General features: G+C 36.5%; 1 protein-coding gene across 5 annotated transcripts in view; it reads right to left on the reverse strand.

The window, feature by feature from the left end:
* Positions 1-22,217, reverse strand: part of RGS7 (regulator of G protein signaling 7) — a 212,212-nt gene that overhangs the window by 74,710 nt on the left and 115,285 nt on the right. For 4 of the 5 annotated variants that reach the window (XM_008493995.2, XM_030447138.1, XM_030447140.1 and 1 more), the window contains exons 3-4: positions 20,061-20,111; positions 2,590-2,696 (exon numbers count right to left, since the gene is read on the reverse strand). In XM_008493995.2, the coding sequence (XP_008492217.1) occupies positions 2,590-2,696; positions 20,061-20,111 (158 nt within the window). The remainder of the gene's footprint in view (positions 1-2,589; positions 2,697-20,060; positions 20,112-22,217) is intronic. The other variant, XM_030447141.1, reaches the window with a different exon arrangement.

The raw sequence follows: 22,217 nt of genomic DNA on the forward strand, positions 1-22,217 counted from the left end.
TATTGTCAGGAGAGAACAAGTCACCCTTTGGAAAACAAAAAATGAAGCACATGGAGAACATTATTGTAGTTAGCCTGGTTTTGGTAGGTCAGATCTTGTACTGTAGACAGAGATTTCTCTGCAGGGATGGCTTCTGAACTTTTCAGTGCTGGAAGATGCAGGGTTTTATCTTTTTATTGAAGTATCCAGAAATTTGTAAATCCTGTCCAGTACTCAGGGGGTCCTATTTCAAAAGCACCTGAACAACTACTCTGGAGAAAAAATCATACATTTACAGTAAAAATTTGCTTCCCATTGAGTATGTACTAGCCTTATTTCAGTGGGGAATGTGGAACTGAATTCAGTTGCTGGTACAACTCCAGTTAACAGTATGACACCGCTGTGATTTTTTTCTTATGGTCTATAATAACAGCCAAAATGGCATTGTTTAACATTGTTAGCATAGGAATAGCAGTACAAAATGTATCACAGAGCATCAAAAAAACCCTAAAATACTGTGGCTACAGACTGAGCAATACTTGAAGAAATTATTTTATCAATTTTATTTGATATGCATATGACAAACAGGTGACAAATCCTTAACTTATGTAAATCAACAGATACCATTTTACATTCTAACCTCCACTGAAGCTTCATGTCCAAATACATAAGCTGTAGTTTTCTCTGAAGAAAGCCCACAGCAGGGTAGCTGCAGTATTCTCTGTTTGTAGAGCAGCTAATTTTAATCTATTCTATATTTTCCTTCAGTTGAATTATCATGCCAGCAGAGGTGCTCATTTCCCATCTTTAAGACAGCAGCAGGCCAGCAGCTAGGTAGAATTAAATGACCAGCATTCCTATATCTAAATCCTACTCTCTTCAAAATGAAATTTTCAGATATTTTGTCTTTCTGGCTTTTGCTTATGCAGAGACAAGCCAAGAATTGGACCACAAACCACGTCATGATTTTTTCAACTTTTCATTTTCCCTCATGACCCCATCACCTGCAAGCCCAGTCACCCACGTGCCATCTCTCTCTTCTTTAAATAAACACCAAGGAGGATGAACCACTATGAGAAGAAAACCTATTCCTTCAAATCCTGTCTACAAGATCAACAGTAACTGCAAATCTAGGGGAAAATGCTTGGAGAGACTGTTTTTTGTATTTCCCATATACACATGTAACTTAGTGTTATGCTGAAGGACAGGTTTTTTGCACTGTATGACCCAAAGTATCTACATATTTAAATATTATAATACTGTATTCTCTTTGTTGCCAGACCATGCTGTAGATATTTCATTAGACTCTTAGATTTCATTCTCTCTTTCATTCACTCTTAGATTTTGTTTTAGGTACAGCACTATGAATTTTCTCTTCCCTTATGTAGATCTACAAAACTCAAGTCAAAATATTGATTAACACACTATACCAATTAATCTAATACAATGCTTGAGACTATGATTGGTCTCTAATGTATCAAGCTCTTTCATTTTAAAGACCATAATCTCAGAATTACTTTATTCTTGAAGTATTGTTCTTATTTAAACAATGTTTAAGGCAAAGCTTCAACTTAAATATCTTACAGACAATAGATTTAGTTCTGCCAGATGCTGTTCTTCTTAAGTATTTAAAACAGATACAACTAGTAGAACAGCTTTACCAAACCATGGCATTCATATTATCAGTTTCATAAAGGTAAAGATTTTATCATTTCAAAACAACAAACAGCCAGGCAAGATTATGGAGCAGTTGTTGGTGATACCTACGAGGAAGACGACCTAATAGGAAGAGCACTACAGAACATAAACACCATTGCCAAAGGTGGCACATGGCAAGCAGAGTTAATTCCTTCTCTAGGATACATAATCAGATACTGTGCAATCACACTGGTTTCAAATCATAGGTGGTATTGCTCTGCAGACTTCCAGCCTCTTTATTAGAAAAGCAACACTCCTGTTTCCCAACCCCTTTGAAATATAAGAAAATATGACTGTGTAAGTGTCTGAATAATATACATGTAGTTATACATATAAATATATATATACACAAACATCCTTCCAGCTTGTCATGAAGCATCTCCATGGCTTTTGTATGCAAAGGGACTGACATCAATGCAGAAATGGGCCTGCACTTATTTGAGGGATACACACTGCTTCAATTCTACTCTTACCAATAAGGAAATCCTCACATAAGAAAGAATACAAATATTACCCTCCCTATTTCTGCTATAGGCTCTATAAATAAAATATCTCAGCTTTTCCAAATTAAGACTTTGCTATTAATAAGAGCCAATATGATAGTTCCACTTCCTTTGCTATATTCCACAAATACTAGATTAATTTCTTCCATGAGAGATACTTTCATACTTATAATTTTCATTCTTTTTCTAGGGATCAAATGGATGCTATCATCCTAATTTCAAAGTAAATTTCAATTTGACAATTTCAAAGTAAAATCCTTCATCCATTTTTTACTTTAAGGGGAATTGACACCATTTACTAGGTTGCACAAGACAAAAAGTATGGTTAAAATTTGCTATGAGCCTTTGTGTAAGGCCTTTAATATCAGTCTCCATTTGTGCAAGTGAAGAAGATATTGAAGACGTTTACCTGGAATCGATAAAAGGTGCCATCATCCTTTAGTGTTAGAACATGGTCTGAGATTGGAAAGAAATAGCCATGTGCTGCCATCAGCGTTCCCAAATGTAGAGCTTCCACTGTTTAAAGAATAAAAGACAGACAAATTAAAAAAATTAAACAAAATTCTATTCAGCAGTTGAGTTTCTTGTTCAGATTCACCTTATCTCTTGCTATAACCACTTGACTCTCAGTCAATGTCCTGCTATCATGAAAGCACTGTCTTTTTCTATGTAATATAATGATGGAACCAAAAAAACCCCCTCTTTATTCTCCCTCATGAACAGCTCTTAGATGTCCCATTTGTAGCTGCAGTTCCACTACTTAGATGAGCATTAGCAGGTAGCTACTGCAATGTTCACTCACTTGTTCTGAAGCTGAAAACAGCAATCCCTTTTACCCTGATGGTGCAGCCTGCTTTTCCACTTCAGAACAGTTTCAGATTACATGATGTTAAAAGAGTTGATTCCAATTGCATGATAACTCCCTCACTAGCACTGCAGTAAAGGGCACAGATTTTTCTTAAAAGTTTCTTATTACTGAGAAAAGAACAAAAGATCACAGAACATCTGAGGTTGGAAAGGACCTCTGGAGGTCAACTGATCCCCTGCTCAAGCACAGACCCCTAGAGTCAGTTGCCCAGGACTGTGTCCAGATGGCTTTTGAGTATCTCCAAAGAGAAAGACTCCACAAGCTCTCTGAGCAACCTGTGCTAGTTCTCAGTCACCTTCATGGAGGGGGAAAAAAAAAAAAAAAAAATAAAAAAAAAATATATATATATATATGTTTCCTGATGTGCAGAGGGAACATGCTGTGTTTCAGTTTGTGCCCATTGACCCTAGTCCTGTCACTGGGTAGCAGTGTTTTCAGTAAAACAGCCCTGGAAAGGAGCATAGGGGTTTTTTAAGTTGTATAACAAAGCCACCAGTTACAGAAGCTGGTGCTAGAGAGAACAAGACTACTGCAGGACAATGTTAGGGATGAGAAAAAGATCAATAAAAAGGCCATATTGGACATCTAGGGAGTAGGGGGAAAGTGGGGAAGGCGAGGAAGAAAAAGACAAAGGGAAGAAAGATAGAAACAGCAAGACCTGTTCTTCATACTGCAACTTATTGAAAATTCCAAAAACTTTATTTTTTCAGGTATTATGTAGCTTTGTGGGACAAGAGAAAAACAAAGGAAGAAATATGCAGACATTTTTTAAAGAAAGGATTTCTTACATAAGGGTGACAAGGCTTTCCAGGGAGATCTGACACAAAGACCACCCTCTCTTCAGATTTAACAGAAACTAAATAGGCTCCAGATTTGTCACATCTTCTAGAATTGTGAAATTTTTCAAGTGTATAAGGAGCTCACATTATTCTCCCTTTACCCAGAAGTCTTTAGACCACAACCAAATTACTATGTCCAGTTGCAAATAATATATCCACTTCAGTACCAGAAAGATGGGAAGAAACCTGAATGAGTCCAGTAGAGGATCACCAAAATGGCTGGGGACAGAGAACACACCCTGTAAGGAGAATCTGGGGGAGCTGGGCCAGCTTAGACTGAGAAAAATGTTTTGGGGGTGCCTAATAGCACCCTTTATATGTCTAAATGGAGATTACTGAATGATGGAGCCAAGATCTTTATGGAGTTGCAGAGCAATAAAAATTAAAATGGTGATAAACTAAACCAGCGATGGTTCTTGCTTCAGCCAAGCAGCAGAACAGGCTGCCTAGAGATGCTGTGCATCCCTGAAGGACTTCAGAACCTGAATGGATAAAGACCTGGGCAACATGTTTGACCTCACAGTTGACTCACTTTGAACAAAGGGTTGGACTACAGTCCTCATGAGGCTCCTCTCAGCCTGAATTATATACAGATCTGTGACTCTAGATAGGTCAAGCATAAGTGGAACAAGGAGCAGAAAAAAGGGCTTATAGAGAATCAGAGAACAAAATTTTGTGAAAGCTCCTGCCAGAGCAGTGTACAATCCTGGCAAGGTTGGTTACAGTAGGATTAAGAGCTTGTATTTGCCTCAGTGACCACTGAGTCATACACACAAGTGTACAGGCACTACTAGTTCTCTATGCAAAAAAATGGAAAGAGCTACCTGGCCTTCTCCAGCAGGCAATTATGGATATTTAAGGTTATTTAAGTTCTGAATCATTCCCAATGATGCCTGTGTCTCTTCTTCAGTTATGTGGAGAGACTGAAGGGGTTTTACTCTCACCTCAAGCAACCTATTTCAGCTAGGGTGAACCTAAACTAACTCAAGGTTAAGGTATCTCTCTGTCCCTTAAGTAATTAAGTTGATAGGGACGCATAAGCTTGTCACATCTCTTTTTTTCCTTCAGCTAACAGACAATTTTTTTTTAATGGTTATGAATACATCAGTTTATTCCAGCATTGCATAACTGGAAATGCACAAATACACCTTTATAATAAGAACATAAAAGTTACTGTAGCTCACACTTGGGAATGTGCAAGGTACAAGAATAAAGACATTACTTAAAAGCCTAAAATCCTCTCCTTTGGTATCATCTGACAATGGGGCAACTGCAAACCCAAAGCATTATGACTAATCTTTGCAAAGAGATTGAATAACATATAAATCAAATACAGCTTAAACAAGTGAAAAACGTCCACAAAATTGTAATCAGTGAATAATGCCCACAAAACTGTAACCCTGCCTCCTACCAGACTGGTAGGGAACCAAAGCTGCTGTTCTCTGCACAGCAGTAGGATTTCCACACAGAAAGAACACTCAGATCTGAGGATGTTTCTCATCTAAAGCAAGAAGTTGTCCAGTGTATAACAGACTCAACTAAGAGAACATTTGCTATACATCTCAATTTGCTAAAATCAGGCTGGTAAATAAATACTGCAAGAAGCTGATGAAGTCGAACAGTAGGATTTAGGAAACAAAGCCATGAGCTTAAAACAGGAAAACATAGCTGGAAGCAGATTAGTTCTACATGCCTAAATGCCTAGAAGTTTGCTTCAGACAGCTCCTGCATCCCCCAGCTACTCCTGCAATAGAAGTTTGGGAATTTTCACTTAGAGCAGCACGTTTCATCTGGAGGAATGGCAGATGGAGGTTAGGAACAAAATAACTTCTACAAAGTACATTTGTAAAAAAGATAGGAGTCTGAAAAAATATTTTTTAAATATAAAGGCTACTAGGTATAAAGGTAATGTTTATATGTATTTAGAGTACAAATTTAAAAGAACAAAAATTGGAGTAACATAGAATAAAAGCAAGATAACATTGGATTTTTTAGATGACAAATGCTCACAGAAATGTGATAACTACACAAATATTTCCTAATTTTCAGCCACTGTGTGTAAGAATATGCAATGTAAGCTACATTCCCAGTGACATCCAGACAGCCCCACTGAGAAGTCATAATTCAAATTGCAGTTGACAGCTCTAAGAGGAATAAAAACTGCAGCCAAAGACACAACACAAAGAATCTGAGGGAAACAAAGCTCATGAAGGTATAACTGGTAGAAGAGAGGAGACTTCATCTTCCTCTCCTCTTGATTGCTTGTTTTAAAGACATCAATTATCTGAACTGAGGTTCCAGGTATAATTTCTAGCAGTGATACTGCTTAAAAGTGGAACAGCATATTCAAGAAACAAATTTATCCAAACCACTGTCCTGTAGGAGTTGTAAGCTGTAGCAGCTAATGGAAAAGAAATGCCTCAGGTGAAAAACAGAAATATGACTTTATGAGCCTGTTGCATTTCAACAGGACATAAAATATTTTATATAAATTCAAAATGTTGCTGTGGGTGTAGTTTTGATTCTTAATGTGCATGCTATTGCTGGGCTAAAAGCTCAGAAGCAGCTTAAAATTCCATGGTTCATTCTGCTCTTGAACTTTATTTAGCTGAGTGGGTGAAGTGAACAGCACATGTACATAGCTTGATTAGCAATCAGTTTTGTGAGAAGTAGTATTGCCTGGCCATCTGCTCTGCCTTTACAAGGAGAGTGATCTCAATGGATTAAATGCTTGTCACATTTAATAAACTTTGTTACAGAAGAGAGTCAGACATTTTCAATGCTTTGAGACAATGCAAACCTCGTGAAATATAAAGAATGATAAATATATCCTGGTTCTTTAGTTTTAATTTCTTTGTAAACATAGTGCAGTTCTCTCCTTCTTGTAATAACTATTGCATGGATTGATGATTGTTTGCAGGGTATGGAAACACCAGTGGAAGAAATTTTTTATTATAACATCCACATAAGGGGATTAAAAAAGGTGGATGTTACTTGTTCTCATTTGAAGCAAAAATGTTTCTGAGCTTTGAACCCCATTACAGGATGTTTTCAGTGATTAGCATGGATTCCATTATTCCTTATGCATCTCAAGGCTTCAGGTGATGTAACGTCCCTGTTTACTCTGAAAGGCATAAAATACTTTATAGCATAATACCAGTACAGTTACAGTCTTGCAGCATTGAGAGTTATTTGCAATAGTGTCCAAGGGATTGTGGAAAAGGAAACAGTGCCACAGTCTAGCAACCACAACGGTGGTTCAAGGGTTGGACTCGATGATCTCTGAGGTCCCTTCCAACCCAGCCAATTCTATGATTCTAGGGTGTTTCCCAATTCTCCTCCACTTTAAAACAGATTTTTTTCAGAGACTGTTTTATGTTCTTTCATGCAGCTCAGTACTGGTGAAAGGTCTCCTATGGCTTAGGGCACCTTGTGTCCTTAAGATTGCCGTTGATATAAGTGACAGTAAAAACCCAGACTTGCAAGTCTTTCCTATATTTTTTGCTGAAAAAATGTCAAACACATCAATACATCCCTTTCCATCAAGGACTGAAACATTTAGTATTCTGGTTTATTTGCCTAATCAAAAATACATCACAGGATTGAAAGTGTATTGCTAAGCCACACAGAAGTCTGGAAAAAGAATTAATGAGTCAGAACTTCACAAGCACACTTTCATTTTATGGGTTGAATGCCAAGATGTTATCACTTACACTCACTTCATTTCTGCTGTCATTTCATTGCCAGTGTGAACACAAGCTGCAAAGGATTAACTTTAACTTAAAGTAATAAAATACAACCTGCTTCTCAAGCTCACAGAAAACATAGGACAGACTTACTCTCTGGGCCTGACTGTGGCATTTAAAGAGGTGAAAATAAAACAACTAGGAAAGTTCTTGAACACACACATCACCATAAACCTCTCTCTTTTGTTGTATCTGAAGACTCAAATTTGCAAAGGGAGAAGAACTCAGTGAGAGTCATTCCAGGGAGGGCAAAAAGAGTCAGTGAATGAAGATGCACTATTTATTCAAACACCATTAAATAAAATGAGATTCATGCTTGATTCCAGGATACCCATCACAGACCAAGTTGTGTGTCACCACAGCAGCTTACCTAGATAAGAAGAATTTTTCTTGTGCTGTGTGGTAGACAGTGGCTGCTGATGCCATAAGCAGGCCAGAGGCCTCAGGAGGAACATTGTTCCCTCAGGTAAGAGGGAAAACCTATCACAGATGTGCTACGAATCTTCATCTTCTCCAAGGAATGGTATTGTCCATCCTTACAGTCTGAGATACTCTAGAAACAGAGTGTCACTTATGCACATATCCTAGTCTAAAGACAATGATGTATACCTGAAACATCAACTATGTTCACAAAAACATCCTGAGAACAGAGGATGCATTCCCAGTCTTGCCACATGTGGCAACGGGAAGTGGGTAAACTGGACCTGACCTAAATGTCTAACAATCTAGAAATCATAAAATTTAGAATGATTTTATGCAGAAAACATTTACAGAAGTTGTGGCATCTTGAAAGACTGATTGAAAGGAGAAGCTGACCTACAGCTTCCTGAAAGAAAAAAACCAACCAACCAAAAGTGAGTGATCTTTCTTCACTCATAGGAGAAAGGAAAAAAAATTATCACAAGGGAGAAAAAAGTTAGTCCCTGAAAGAAAGAAAGAGGAGTTGCATCTCACTACTAGCAGTACACAAACACTCCTCTTGGAAAGTTTTTAAGCATGGCCTGTTAAATATTTTATGTGATTGTTTCCCACTGGATTTCAGCTGATTCACATACTAAATGTTGTTACCTCCTACTACAGCATGGCTTTTATTCTCTTAATAAAATTGCATCTTGATAGGCAGACCCCTGAGATGTCCAAATGCAATGACTTGAGATGAGCAGCATAGCTTTCATGTTGACAAAAAATAAAAGGGGTTGCAAATTGAAAGCTCATGAGAAAAACAATTGGTGAGTGAGGTGCTGGCACTGAGCAGTCCTGTAAATTCCCTTCTGAAATATTGGCTTTGCTTGGCATACTGGAAACACACAGCTAAACAGAGTGGAACAAATCCACCCAAGCTGTAAGCATCGGGCAGACTCAGCTACCAGGGAAAACAGGGCACAGCATAATTTGGTCACCAGATAACCTCTTCATTCAGCCTGAGGTGATGAAGAGTGGCTGAAAGTATTTAAATTTGCCTTATTTAGTTTCCATGTCACCTCTCTCAATTTTTTAAAGTACCTACCAATACGACACCAGCAATCAGGCCTTTCAGCAGTGATGTTTAGCTCTGTACACAGGGACCCAAGTCAGCATTTATAAAACATTTCTTCTAATTTCACAATTACGATATATTTCTATACTATTACTAAACATTTCTACTATCCATTTTGCAGACATGACAGACTTTTTGCTGGTTTATTACTGATATGTCTCATCTCTTTAATTTGAAGTGCCAGAAGGAAGAAATCCAGACTCCTTTGAAGTACGAGCTTCCTGTTTTTCCCACTAGCACTTCCTCTGAAACTGCAACATTTTTAGTTTGGGCTCTGATTCCCATGCTACTTCAGGGAAAATACAGCAAATCAGAATTAGTTTTTCTTGTTTTCCCTAATGATAGTCTGAATCTATCATAAAAGGTAACACTAACACTTCACTCATTCTTCTCTCCAGTATGAAACTCTGTACCAGTATATAAAGCCACCTGCACCCTTTTGAGGAAACCTTCTACAGGCAAACTAGAAAAATATTTACAGAAAAATACATTACTGTAAATACATTCATTTTGAAAATCCTCTCAGATGGAATGCTGTTCCACAATTTCAATTATCTTCAGAAGACCCAAAATATTGAATACAGGCTACTTTTACTCAGTAGTAGAATTATTATGCTATTATTTCAGGTTTTCTTGTATACTGCTTGCCAGCTGCTCCTAGTAGACCAGATCTTCCTAATTTCTTCCCCTCCAGTGGATGCTTATGCAGCTGTGTGATCAAACTGTTTGGCTGCAGACATTTGATGGGGAACTGTTTGATACATTCTCCACAGCACACAACACCCAGGGATTTGTGCAAGCAAGAATCTGCCAGGAAACATATTTTACATCACTGTTCCCTCAGACATGATGTCCTGTACAGCTGAATCCTTCCCTGGATGCAGCACACTGCTGCTGCTTCTGCCTTTCTTGCCAAGCTTCAAGCAAGGGGCTTTTTCACCACATGGAATATTGGTTCTTAAAGGAACTTAACACCATTGAATCAGAGGAATGTCAGCTAATGTGGAATTTCTGAAGTTGGATGAGGGTAAGCAATAGGCAGCACTAACCTGTTGCTATGATTGCTGCTGGTTAAGATGAATCATGACACTTTTTTTAGTTTCAAAGTCTGTTTTGATATCAATTGCTACCACATCAACCATTTATTTTGTGTCATTGTCATGCATTGCTATCACAAACACGGAACACCAACTAGAAAACCAGGTGCCTCTTTCACTGCAGTCAAGACAGTAAAGAAGAATAAAAGCCTCATTATAACAATTTTCATACCTCCAGGAAACTGAGAGCATAAAACGCTGAAAATTATGTATTTTTTTCAATGGGAAAAATGCTGTGCTTTTAAAGTCCAGCAGGAGTTAAAAGCTTTCCAAGTAAGTTGGTGTCACTGAGACACACAATAGGGAAAAATAGTGTCAAATTCAAAGGAATTATCAACAAATAATTTGGAGGTAGCTTACCAGAGAGTAACAGAGGAATGTGATTCCCCATGTGACCAGGTAGTTATATCTAGGATGCATATACTGAAAAATACCAAGTTAGTGATTACAAACAGGATCACTTTTAGAGAGCTCACTTTATTGATTATTTGCAACTCATTTCTTTGACTGGCAAGTGAAGTATATTTCACTGTCCACATCAAAATGAAGGATGAGAAAGAAAACTTTCCAAATGTTTCCAGGTACTGCAAAACTCCTTTTTATTTGCCATTTTATGCCATATTTTAAGAGTCTGAATCACGTGTTTCTATTGTCATAACTCCTCCTCCCCAGTGCTGACTTCTCATTGCACAGGATTTACAAAAATAATTGTTGAGAGCTGTCAGTTCAGCCAAATAAACTCTGCTATTAAAAATGTAGAAATACAGAGAGGCGCTAACTAGCAAAAATAGCTCAATGAAAACCCTTTCATAAGGGCTTTTTTTTTTCCACAGAAAGAGAAGAGCTCTCAGTGAATGACCTATTTCTTCTCTAATGACAGAATCTAAATGTAGAAGGAAGAGATAGCACTGATGACAACAGCAGCAGCAAAAACTATCAAAGATTCTTTTAAAAATCGATAAAATGAAGAGAAGCATCTCACTGGGTCAACATAATGGTCACTCTGTCTTCTGAGGAAAGTCAAATCCTAAATTGTCCAACTGTGAGCCACTGTGTGCAATTTGGAATTTAAATCACACTTCATCCTAAAGGAAAAAAAAGCTGAAAAATCTGTCTTCAGGTTTTAGAAAGACACCAGGGAGGAAAAAAGATGAATATAACAGATGCCCATACAGACAACCTGACAGGAGCTATAATAAAGGGTAGAATTAGCAAAAAATAAAGACAAATGCAACCAAAAAAAGAAAAAAAAAAAAACCAGCAGTTTTTATTGGTGGATTCAAGGTCTCAACTCTTGAACGTTCCTATGTAGGATTAGTACCCATATATGGTTATGAAAATCTAATTTATTATCTTGGATATCCAGCGGGCTCTTGGCATGATTCCCTACAATGTTTTCGAAAGGAATCAAGTGGATCTGGGATAGAAAGTTATGGAGAAAGCAATTGGTAGAAAGACAGCAACAAAGGCAAGGCACGGTGGATCAGTTACAACTCTGAAGGGGGTAATCACTGAAGCTACGTTTTGTAGATACTGAACTGTCCAGTGTCACCCTAAACCACCTACAGAAAAGTGTGACGGATGATATAACAAAATTTGCTTGAAGTACATAATTAGCAAGGTAAGTAAAAAGTGGGGCATGAGGTGTAGAACTTCAGGGTACTCAGTCACTAGACAAGACGGGGCAGATGGAATTCAATTTTGATAATTGCTAAATATTTTAAATACGACCCCTTTCTCCCCAAGTTCACCTGATCTGTATGGGGCTGTAAATTTGCTGCTGCTGCTGCAGACAAAGCAGTAATTGTATCTGTTTCTGTGAGAATATCTGCTCAAATCTCAGAGTCTAATGAATTAAAAAAGCAATAGAAAACCTACCAGAAGACATCAGTATTGAAAAGCGTAACACACAGCATAAATTCTAAGCAGAGTTCTGGTCATTTCAAGCTGGAAACAACTTCAGGTCAGAGGATTCCCTAAGGTTCAGATTGTCAGAGGCTGGGACTGCTATGATACTCTTCTCCTATTTTGTAAGCCTTTCCCTAAGCATTTGTGACTGACCTCTGCCAAAAAAAGCTCATGGTCCACATGGTCTGACTGCAGCACTGCCTGTCTTATGTTCCTATTGACTCTGTTGTACAAAATAAACCTAATTTCTAGAATTTTGGAGTGGCCATATGATATAATCTAATTTACATTGTTGTCTATGTTACTTCTTGCTGTACAAAATATTTTTTTCTGTTTGCTAATAGAAATAACAAGAAAACACCACACACCCTATTATGCTTAAATATCTTTGGTTTGCAGAGTCTCTTTTAATATTAAAATTGCAATAATTAACCAACATATTTACTGGTTAATTGTTCTTTCTGGATATAATTTCGGCATGTCAGAACATATTCTAAATGTGTGGTGAAGGAACTTGAATACACCTTTTCCCTTCTAGCTTATCCTCAGTCAGGCATCATTACTATGGTCAAAGTTATTTTGGATAGCTGAATTACTTCTGATTATTTCATATAGGCAAAAGTTTTCATGTGCTTCAGATATGTCAAGGTATATCTAAAAAGGAGAGGGGAGACTTTTCACTCATCAACTACATACAACATGTAAATATCAAAACATTTTTGTTTACTTGACTATAATTAGCTGCAGAAGCTGTTGGCAAGACAAAATAGGATTTCAACTACTTTTATTCAATTAAGTTGTCCATATTTTAAAATCTCACTTTCACCTGCTTGCACTTTCCATTACTGTATAACACAGTTCTCTGGGAAACAAGGAAGCAGAAAGCTAATGAAGTCTCTAGACAATTATTTAGCTGCTTTTAATTAATTATGCCAGTATGAATTGGGAATTACTCAATGTTCTTCCTCCTAAACCTCTCAAAGTTGGTACTCTCCCTAAGCTTCAGAAGGAGCTTTTGAATCAGGAAGAATATGAAAAAAATTTCTATTCACTTCAATAAAAACTATATCAAATATTTTATTTAGATGTCCAAAAATTGTCCAATTTGGTTTGTTTCTAAAAACACATTTCCAGAGTTCATAAATGACTGGGGAGAAGCCAATACCAGTTTTATCATGAAGCTTATATATAGCTTTGCCATGAAGCTATGTACTTCAAGGTAACTTTATGAGTAAAGATTTCAATTGTTTAATTTAGATTTTGTAATATTCTAATTTGTTCTGTAACAGAAAGGATGAAAGAGATTTCTTCAACTGGTGCAACAGAGCACCTAAATTCTCTCCAATTAAATTACTTTAAATTAATGGTTACCAGTTTTTCAGCTTCCATGACCTGGATCTGGCAATCATTTTAGCATAAACTTTTTATCTAAGAAAGCTTCTTCAGACTTTTTTCCCTAATAATTTTTTCTATTCAAATCAGTACTTCTGTCTCACTCTTCTCTCAGTAAGACTCTCAGAGACCTCAGGGAAATAAAGCCCATATTGCCTACCAAATTGTAAAGAAAATCCTGATCATTAGTTTTGTTTAAATTTTTAAAATACGTCTGGGTATGAAATACTTTCTTATACACTAGATTTTGGGTTTTAGCCTGAGATATAGCTTGAAGTACATGTTAACATAATCCTATTTTCAAAAGCATCTGCTTTCTTTTTGAATTAATAACACCTCCAGCCTCCCACAGGGCTGTGTTTTCATTTTCAATAGTAATAAGAAGAGAGGAAGAAGCAGATGTCATGTGAAGGTATTGCACTTACCACTGAAAATCATTCTGAGTAGAATTTGGGGATTTTTATATTGAAGACATGTATTACATCTTATTAAAAATAAATAGCTTTAAAGACATTGCCATGGAATCAGAGCTACTATTTAGAAAAATGAAATTTAAAAGTGGCTTGAAGGTTTCTTTTTAGTAAGCAAACATCAATAGAGTTCTGGTTTATATAGGAAATGTGTTTGACACAGAAGTTATAGTCAAATCATTCACAGAATCATATAACAGTTTGGGTTGGACATTAAAGATCTAGCTCCCACCTCCCTGCCTTGGGCAGGGCCACCTCCCACTAGATCAGGTTGCTCAAAGCCTAATTAGAACCAAAAGAGATCTATTTGGAATTAATATGCTATTGACAATAGCAAAGAGGTTGGCTACAGCAAAAATGTTACAGAATTGTATGTATGTACAGAATGTGTATATTTTTCATACAAATAGCAGTGATCAGTTTTTTTGTTGTTTTTCTTTACAGCAAATATAAAGCATGTGATGCTGAAAGGCAGCATATTCCATACGTGTGATCTTTACCCATTGTTTCAATGTGGACATTAATTTACAAATTAAATACAAATAATTCACTAGTACTTAACAAGTAATTCAAAAGTTTATAAAATTACTTAAATGATAAATAGGATTAGGTGTCTAGGCTAGACCTATTTTATACCTGATTAATATAACCTATTATATTGATAAGCACCTTAGGGTGATAGCTTTCACTTTTTAATAAGTGGTTTCTAAAAGGATTTTCAAAGTTTTCAATATTTATACATAAAACTTATTAACTACAAACACAATGTGTTTATTACTAGGATGAAAACAAATTAATTATTTTACATAGCATCTTGTAAAACAATGTAACCTTAAGGCAACCAGGTAGAAGAGATTTTATTTAGGAACACTTAGTATAATGTAACAAGCTATGATATTTTCAGCTATCTGTCTGTGTAAAGGAAGCAATTTCTTGCTGATACCATGAACTCTTTGCACCTCTACCAGTCATAAACTCAAATTTCATCCCTGCAAGTGTAAAAAGCTGTTCATTTTTAATCAGCTCCCGCTCTACTGAACACATCAGAAGAAATAACTGCTTTTGAAAGAAAATTGCAAATGAACATCCATGTAGCCTACCACCTATCTGCAAGTGAGAAAATAAGTTGGCCGACCTAGGAACATGCCAATCACCTTCAGGAGTGACAATGTGGAAATGAAGCTGCTCAAAGAGTAGCAGCATATATGTAAAGTGGACACATCCCAGGCTGGCTCTGCTGCCTGCTGTGCTCTTAACAAACAATCCTAACACATGCAAGCTACACGAAGTGTAACAGATTATAATGCATATATATTATATATCTATAATTCCACTTACTCTACAGAAGTGGAAGAAGCTTCAGTGGGAAGCTATGAAATCCATTAAATCTGATTTATCTTGTCACAACTGAAATACAGGCAATATACCTCAGCTCACCATTTTCAAAATCTATCTAAAGGATTTGGGCGAATAAAACAACCTCTATACATGAACATTTCAAGTTGAAGTCCTGAAACCCCAGCAGTGGCTAGAAGCCCACTGATTGCCACACATAGGTAAGTGCCACCCCTGGCACTGATAATCAAAGGAAAATGACCATGCATTTTTATTTTTCTTGAGTATCACAACATTAATACTCTTGGTACTAAAGCAGTATCTTTAAATTTTGACATTTTCTATTCCCAAGCGGGATTTGAGTTTTACTTTATTTCTGCTCATCTGAAATGAAAGTCATTATTCCATTTAAATGTTACGGGACCTGACAAGCTCAGATCAAATTCACCCAGTAGAAGAAAGTTAGAAAGTTATTTACACAAGACTTGAAGAAGGTTCATGAGATTTGCCTCACTGAACAAATGGTGCCTAAGTTTTCATTAGACATATGAAAAAGTTGAACATTTGTTGGTGTTCCATATGAGAGTATGGTTCCTCTTATACCATACATGAGAGTTATGGTATGTATGCAGGCAGTGTAAATTATTTTTATCAACTCCTTTCTTCTTGTTGGTTAAACTGATAAATGAGATGCACCCTACTCTTCCTATATTTCCACAAGTTTTGATTAAGGCAAAGACTGCAAACATAAGCATGACCTTTTAATTCCCTTCTTTCTTCCTTTTCATAAGAGGCTCTTTTCTCCATTAGCAAGTTCTGGAAGAACCTCTCTTTTGCTCACAATTTGCTGGCACCATCTCCCAAATGGCAGTCTTTCAGAACATCTGGCTCCTGCTCTTTGCTTCTACTGCACTTCATATGCATAGGGATAAGGGCAGAAACAACTTAGACCTGAAAAGTTTTGCAAGTAGCAACTTTTCATAAACTCAAATAAAAACACTTCGATTTTTCCTTTAACTCATTAGGGCAAGTCTGGTGTTTTATCAAGTTTGTTATCAATACAGCAGCTGGGAAGAGATTTTACTACAAAGCAAAGAAGGGAAAGGTGGAAGAAACACAAACAGATGTTGTGCTACTGAATCCTCCTTTTTATTGCACTGGATCAGTGACCACAGTTCACATGGCTGCTGGTGGGCATGCAGTTAAAAATTAGCTACTGTGGCTCTGGGAGACTGCCCACCCAATAAAGAAGTGTCTTCTAATTCAATTGGCTTTGCAAGTAAATTAATACAAGTAAATTAAATAAGCAACAGTCAGGAGTAAAGGTACTGTAAAGGAACAAGGGGATGATGGCTTAACCTATTACCAAACCTTAAAGGTGCTTTCTGAGCCCCCTAGACAAACAAATTATTGATGATCTGACTTAATGATGAAATGTATGTTTGTGATGAACACACATTTTCATTATGAAAATACTAGAAAATTGACACTGTTTTTTCTCCTTAGAGAAAACAGCATGATTTACTATTAGCATGGTGGAAAGCTCAAGAATAGAGAGATCAAGTGTCTGCCCAAAGGGCATCAAAGAAATCTGTGTAAGAATCAAGTACAGAATTAGTCTCCTGGTAATTTCAGCTGACATCTTTAAATCAGGTCATCTACTCTCTTTGTACTATTTTTTTCCCCTAAGGATTAAAAGGATATCAGTTTCTAGTGTGGTCAGTCTGCTACATTTCACAGCGCTAATTAATCACTTAAAAACAAAACAACACAATGGAGAAAAAACAGTAGATTTTCCGCATTAAGAGTAATTGGCACCATCAATGAAGAGTCAGCACTTATCCTCTAATGGTCAATTCAACAAACATGTTTAAGCACCAAACCACAAGCCCTTGCAATTCTGTAAACTCACTTAATCACTTCTTTTTGGGTTGACATCAGGCCTTTTTTAATGACCAAATTAAACGCCCATGTTAAAAAAAACTTAGATCATTTTTGCTCCTTAAAATTTTACAGATGAGTTGTAGGCTGGAACACAAACATTTTTAAGTATATATTGAAAAGCAAACAATATAAGAGCAACTGTATGTTGCACACAGCTATTCTGGGCACAAGCTCTACTCTGCCACACTTCAAATAACTTCAAATCTGGTATAACTTAGCAGAATCCACCCGACATCTCCAGTTTATTTTCTTCATGGAGATTTACTGCAGCAAGCCAAAATCTTTCAAATCTTCCACAGGAAGTTATTTTTCATTTGTGAAAAATGTGCAGGGCTTTTTCAACTGGCAAGTTACACTTATAACTGTTTTTTACTTGAAATTGCTGTTTTCAGATAATAGTTTTACACTTATTAGCATAGTGAGAGCAAATGCCATCAGACCTTCTCCTGCCTTTTTACTGTCCCACTATCCATAAAGCAGGTACTTCATCACCATTTTCCAGCACCTAAAGGGCAGATACAGTGAGAAAAAAGGGTGTCTTCTCAAGGAGCCACACAGATACAACAAGAAGCAATGGTAAAATTTTATCTTCAAAGAAGAAATAATTTTTCCAAGAGCAATCAATCACTGGAACAACCTCCTCAGGGACTTGGTAGAGTACCCATAACTGGAGGTTTTAAAGATGCTACGGGACAGGCTGTATCTCATTAAGACTCCCTTTCCCATGAATGGTTGGATCAGATGATGTTTGAGGTCCCTTCTAGCCTGGGCTGTTCTATGATTCTGTGAATTTGTCAACTCACTCCTTAAATCACAACTTGGATGCTTCACTCATAAGAGTTATGCATGACACTGATAGATGAGGTGGGCAAATAGTCCTTAATCTTTTCTGAGAGTAGAATATACTCTTAAAATATGTGAACCAAGGTCTACTTTATGTTGCTCTAACAGGTACATTGCTGGTATCAGAATCAGGTGTAAATTATAACTTTCAGTGCAAACACAAGTATTACTTATCTCTGCATCACAAAACTGCATAGCTTCAAAAAAGCTTTGTAAGAGGACCTTACAGGGGATTTTTAAAAGACAGACATCAGTGAAAAGTGGACAGAAGATACAGGGAATCCAAATAAAGGAGTCAACAGTTCACAGAAATTTAGGGCTTTACCACAGGAAATTCCAGATTGCCTTGTCTAAAACTAGAATAAAAAGGTCACACACTTTGTCATGTGAGTAGCTCTTGCTCACCATGTGTCAGGTTCACTGCTGTCTGACAATTGTGAGCACAGAAGCAGCATTTAGGATGATTTGATTCTGAAAATTTGTACCCAGCCAGCTCCAGATAGCTGACTTGGGACTAAAACTGACATGCATATGATGTTTTTCTCATTGTGGATAGTCTTTTCCACTCATGCAATCTGAGAGAATAAAACCCAATTTAAATTAAATTACTGTGGTCTACTTACGTATGTTAGTAGTTTATGTGTTTATTTAATTTTAATTGGATGTCAACACAAGGAATCATGTTTTCCACTTAGTTTAAGGTTTCTTCTATTCCAAATTTTGCAACTGCCAGATAATGAATGCCAGCCTATCCCAATACTGCAGTTCTGCTTTGACAAATAATGGCTAAGATTTCCATATCAAATAAACACAGAATGGCAATCTCTCAAAGCCTTAGATATATATAGATAGGTGAGTGTTTTATAGCTGAAAACTGAGAAACACAATGTCACACACAGGTCTCCTGCAACCCCCAGTTTATCTTCAGAAAACAAACATATGACACTATGTAAAGTTACATAAAGTTGGAAGTAATTAGTGAAATCTTTCCTGTAACATATTGATAAGTTGTGAATTGGCTACTTCCAAATATCTAATTATGTTTTTATAATAGCTGCTCATTATTCAAGTCCCAATTTTAAATATAGTGCTTTTACTTCCTGGTGGAATTCCACAGAAAACCACAGTGTTTTAAAAGGCTAAAACAGACAGATGAAAAATAAGTTTTTTTTATCATGCTTCAAAGAACAAAAAGATAACAGAACCTTCCATAGGATATTTCATTTCTGCAATTCAGCATTTTCTACTAGAAATCATCCCTTACAGAAAATTTTGGATCATTTAGCAAGATTCCTGTAAATCAGAAAAATAAAGAGCAGATACTCCCCAAATTGCATTTGCTGCTGACCACAGAAGAAACCTGTGGCAGAGCTCCAGAGGAAAGCTTAACTTCTGCATTCCAGCCCAGATGATCAACCCATGAACTGTTCTTTCTCACCACACTGATTTACAGTCCAGTTTCCATTTATGATTTTTTAACAGTGCCCAAACATAAAAATAGGGATGCAGTTCTTGGTAACAGTACAAGAGCATATTTTATTAATTGTATTTATATATATATATTGAAAAATTCTGTTAAGAAAACAGCAAATGTTTAACAAACTAGCTAGCACAACATTGAGCAAATTCCTTATGGAGTAGAACTTAAAACTAATTTTCTACTGATTAAAGCAGCTATCATTTTTCTTTTTTTCTATCATCCTCTTTCCCAATACCTGCTCCAATAAAACTGATAACCAGAATCATGGTAATGATAGAAAAAGTTTGATGCTGTCAGCTTCACTATTTAAATTATACTGTCAAATGTAGCCTGACCACTCACGCTGCAACAGAAGACAGTCAGGTCCAGTCATGTGAAAAGACAAACTAGAATTTTCAGACATGAAAAAAAGAGAAATTACCTGGGTCTTCTATAGATAAGTTCTTCGTTAACCATTGGACAATGTCTGAACCTAGGAACAAAACAACAGGCATTTTTAGATTAGTAAGTTTGCTTTTAGTATTCTTTAATTTCCTGGGCCAATTACTGCCACGAAGGACAGCATTACATTTTCTGGCGATTGTCTAGAAAAATGTGGACCACTCTACTTAATTTTTTTTTTTAGGTATTTGGGGAGTTTTTTAGGTTTTTTTTTTTAGTTTGTTTTTTTCTTTTCTTTTTTTTTTTTTTTTGCAAAGAAACATACCACTCCTTTCTCTAGGCCAAGAGTCATAAAATGTAATAAAAGTGCATTAAGGTTATTATAATAGCCTGCATTTAAAAAAATGACATTAATGCAGAATTTATACAGAAAAACAAACACTCTATTAATGCTAAGTTTTCCCAACCTTCCAAATCAGTTTTCAAATAAAAATTCCAATTCAACACACATTGTGACTGTACAATATATGGAGTACATGCTGTAGGTTATGCTGGAGGCTGAGAAACCTCCTTGGGACTTTGATACCTGCCCTGTGAGCTCCTCTGAATAGCTGCAGTTTGTGTTCAACTTTGCCATCTGATTTTAACATCTTCAACCCTAGGAAAGGCATAGCCAGTTACCTCAATCTATACTACCAATGTTTCAAACCCTGCCTCCTAACTAAGTTCTTGACAGAATTCATTTTTCCCCCTGTTTCTAAAGCCCCTTCCTTCTCCAGCCTCTCTTCTTCTGTATCCCTTCATTTTACTGCCTATTCATTTCTGCCTCGTTAATTTACTGTCCTTATTTTAAGGTCCCATGTTATTGCTTGCCTCAACACCTTCAACACCAACTTCCCTGCTCTCTTATCCACTGTGTATCCTTCCAGCTCCACCTCCTATTTCCCAAACCCTTCTGCTCCTCTTGGCCACGCACTTCCTATGACACTTTGCACTTGATGTGCCAAGTCACCAGCTGAAGGCAGACTTGGTTTTCATCCTGAAAGCTACAATTTGCTGTGAGCATGTCTTACAAAATCAATCAGGAAGCTGTTGTGCAGACAAAAAGGCAAACACAGTCATGTTTTAAGCATCTTTAAATAACCAAATTGCCTTCAGGGGGAAATATACTGAAACACTGAGGGGAGATAATGTGTGTGTTCTCCAAGTTTTATGATGGCTGCATCGTGCCCTGGTTCAGACAAGTGATGTAAAGGAGAAACATGTCACATAATACTTCTTTTTAAAAGCAATATTTAAATTGCTCATCCCTTTCCCAGAAGGCATAACATAATTATTTCAAAAAAAGTAAGTTTTAAAAGATAATAAAAATATATACAACCTACACAATTATAAACTAAACAAACAAACAAAAAAAAGATCTCATGAATGGACAATGAATATTAGAATGTGGAAGATATTTCCCTTGTTTAGATTTCTTCCTGTACATCCTGCAGTGCACAGTTTCCTTTGCTCTTCTGAAGGCAATGAACATGATGCTTTAAAAAGCATTTGAAAGGAGAAAGAATGTAATTTTGTAGCTTTTACTTTATTATGCTTAATGCGGAGCTTTATCATATACAAAGCCTTGTTGATTATAAAATAAATTTTCATGGTATGCATTATAACTTGATTAGAGAGCAATGAAATCTGTGGAGATTTTACAGTCATGTCCAAAGCAGAGATTTTCATTACTATGTTACATGTCTACATTTTGATAGATATTAAACTCCAGTAGCATTATTTCTTATTGCATTTACATGGAATTATTTTTTAAACAATACCTTTTACTTTTGCATCCTCTTGGATGTGCAAAAAATGTTTCAGACAGATATTCAAACTTCAAAATATTCTATTTCAATGCATTTTTTATATCTTAAAATACTTCTTCCCTCTTTACTTCTTTTGAAAACTTTCCCACAGGGACACACCATATTCCTCAGTTCTCAGCTCCTGGCATCACATTTCCATACACAGTCTACACATCAGGAATTTCACCTCCACGTTACCCTGTCTTCTGAATTACTATAAATAATATTGGAAATGGGATTTCTTGACAATGGCATCATCTGATTCTGAAGGATCATTACTGCTCTATTCACATTTTACACCGAAGTCATTTCCCTGATACTCAAAAGCCTGAACAGAGGTTAAAGCT

Source organism: Calypte anna, chromosome 3 (genome assembly GCF_003957555.1).
Source record: "Calypte anna isolate BGI_N300 chromosome 3, bCalAnn1_v1.p, whole genome shotgun sequence".
Taxonomy (NCBI): Eukaryota; Metazoa; Chordata; class Aves; order Apodiformes; family Trochilidae; genus Calypte; species Calypte anna.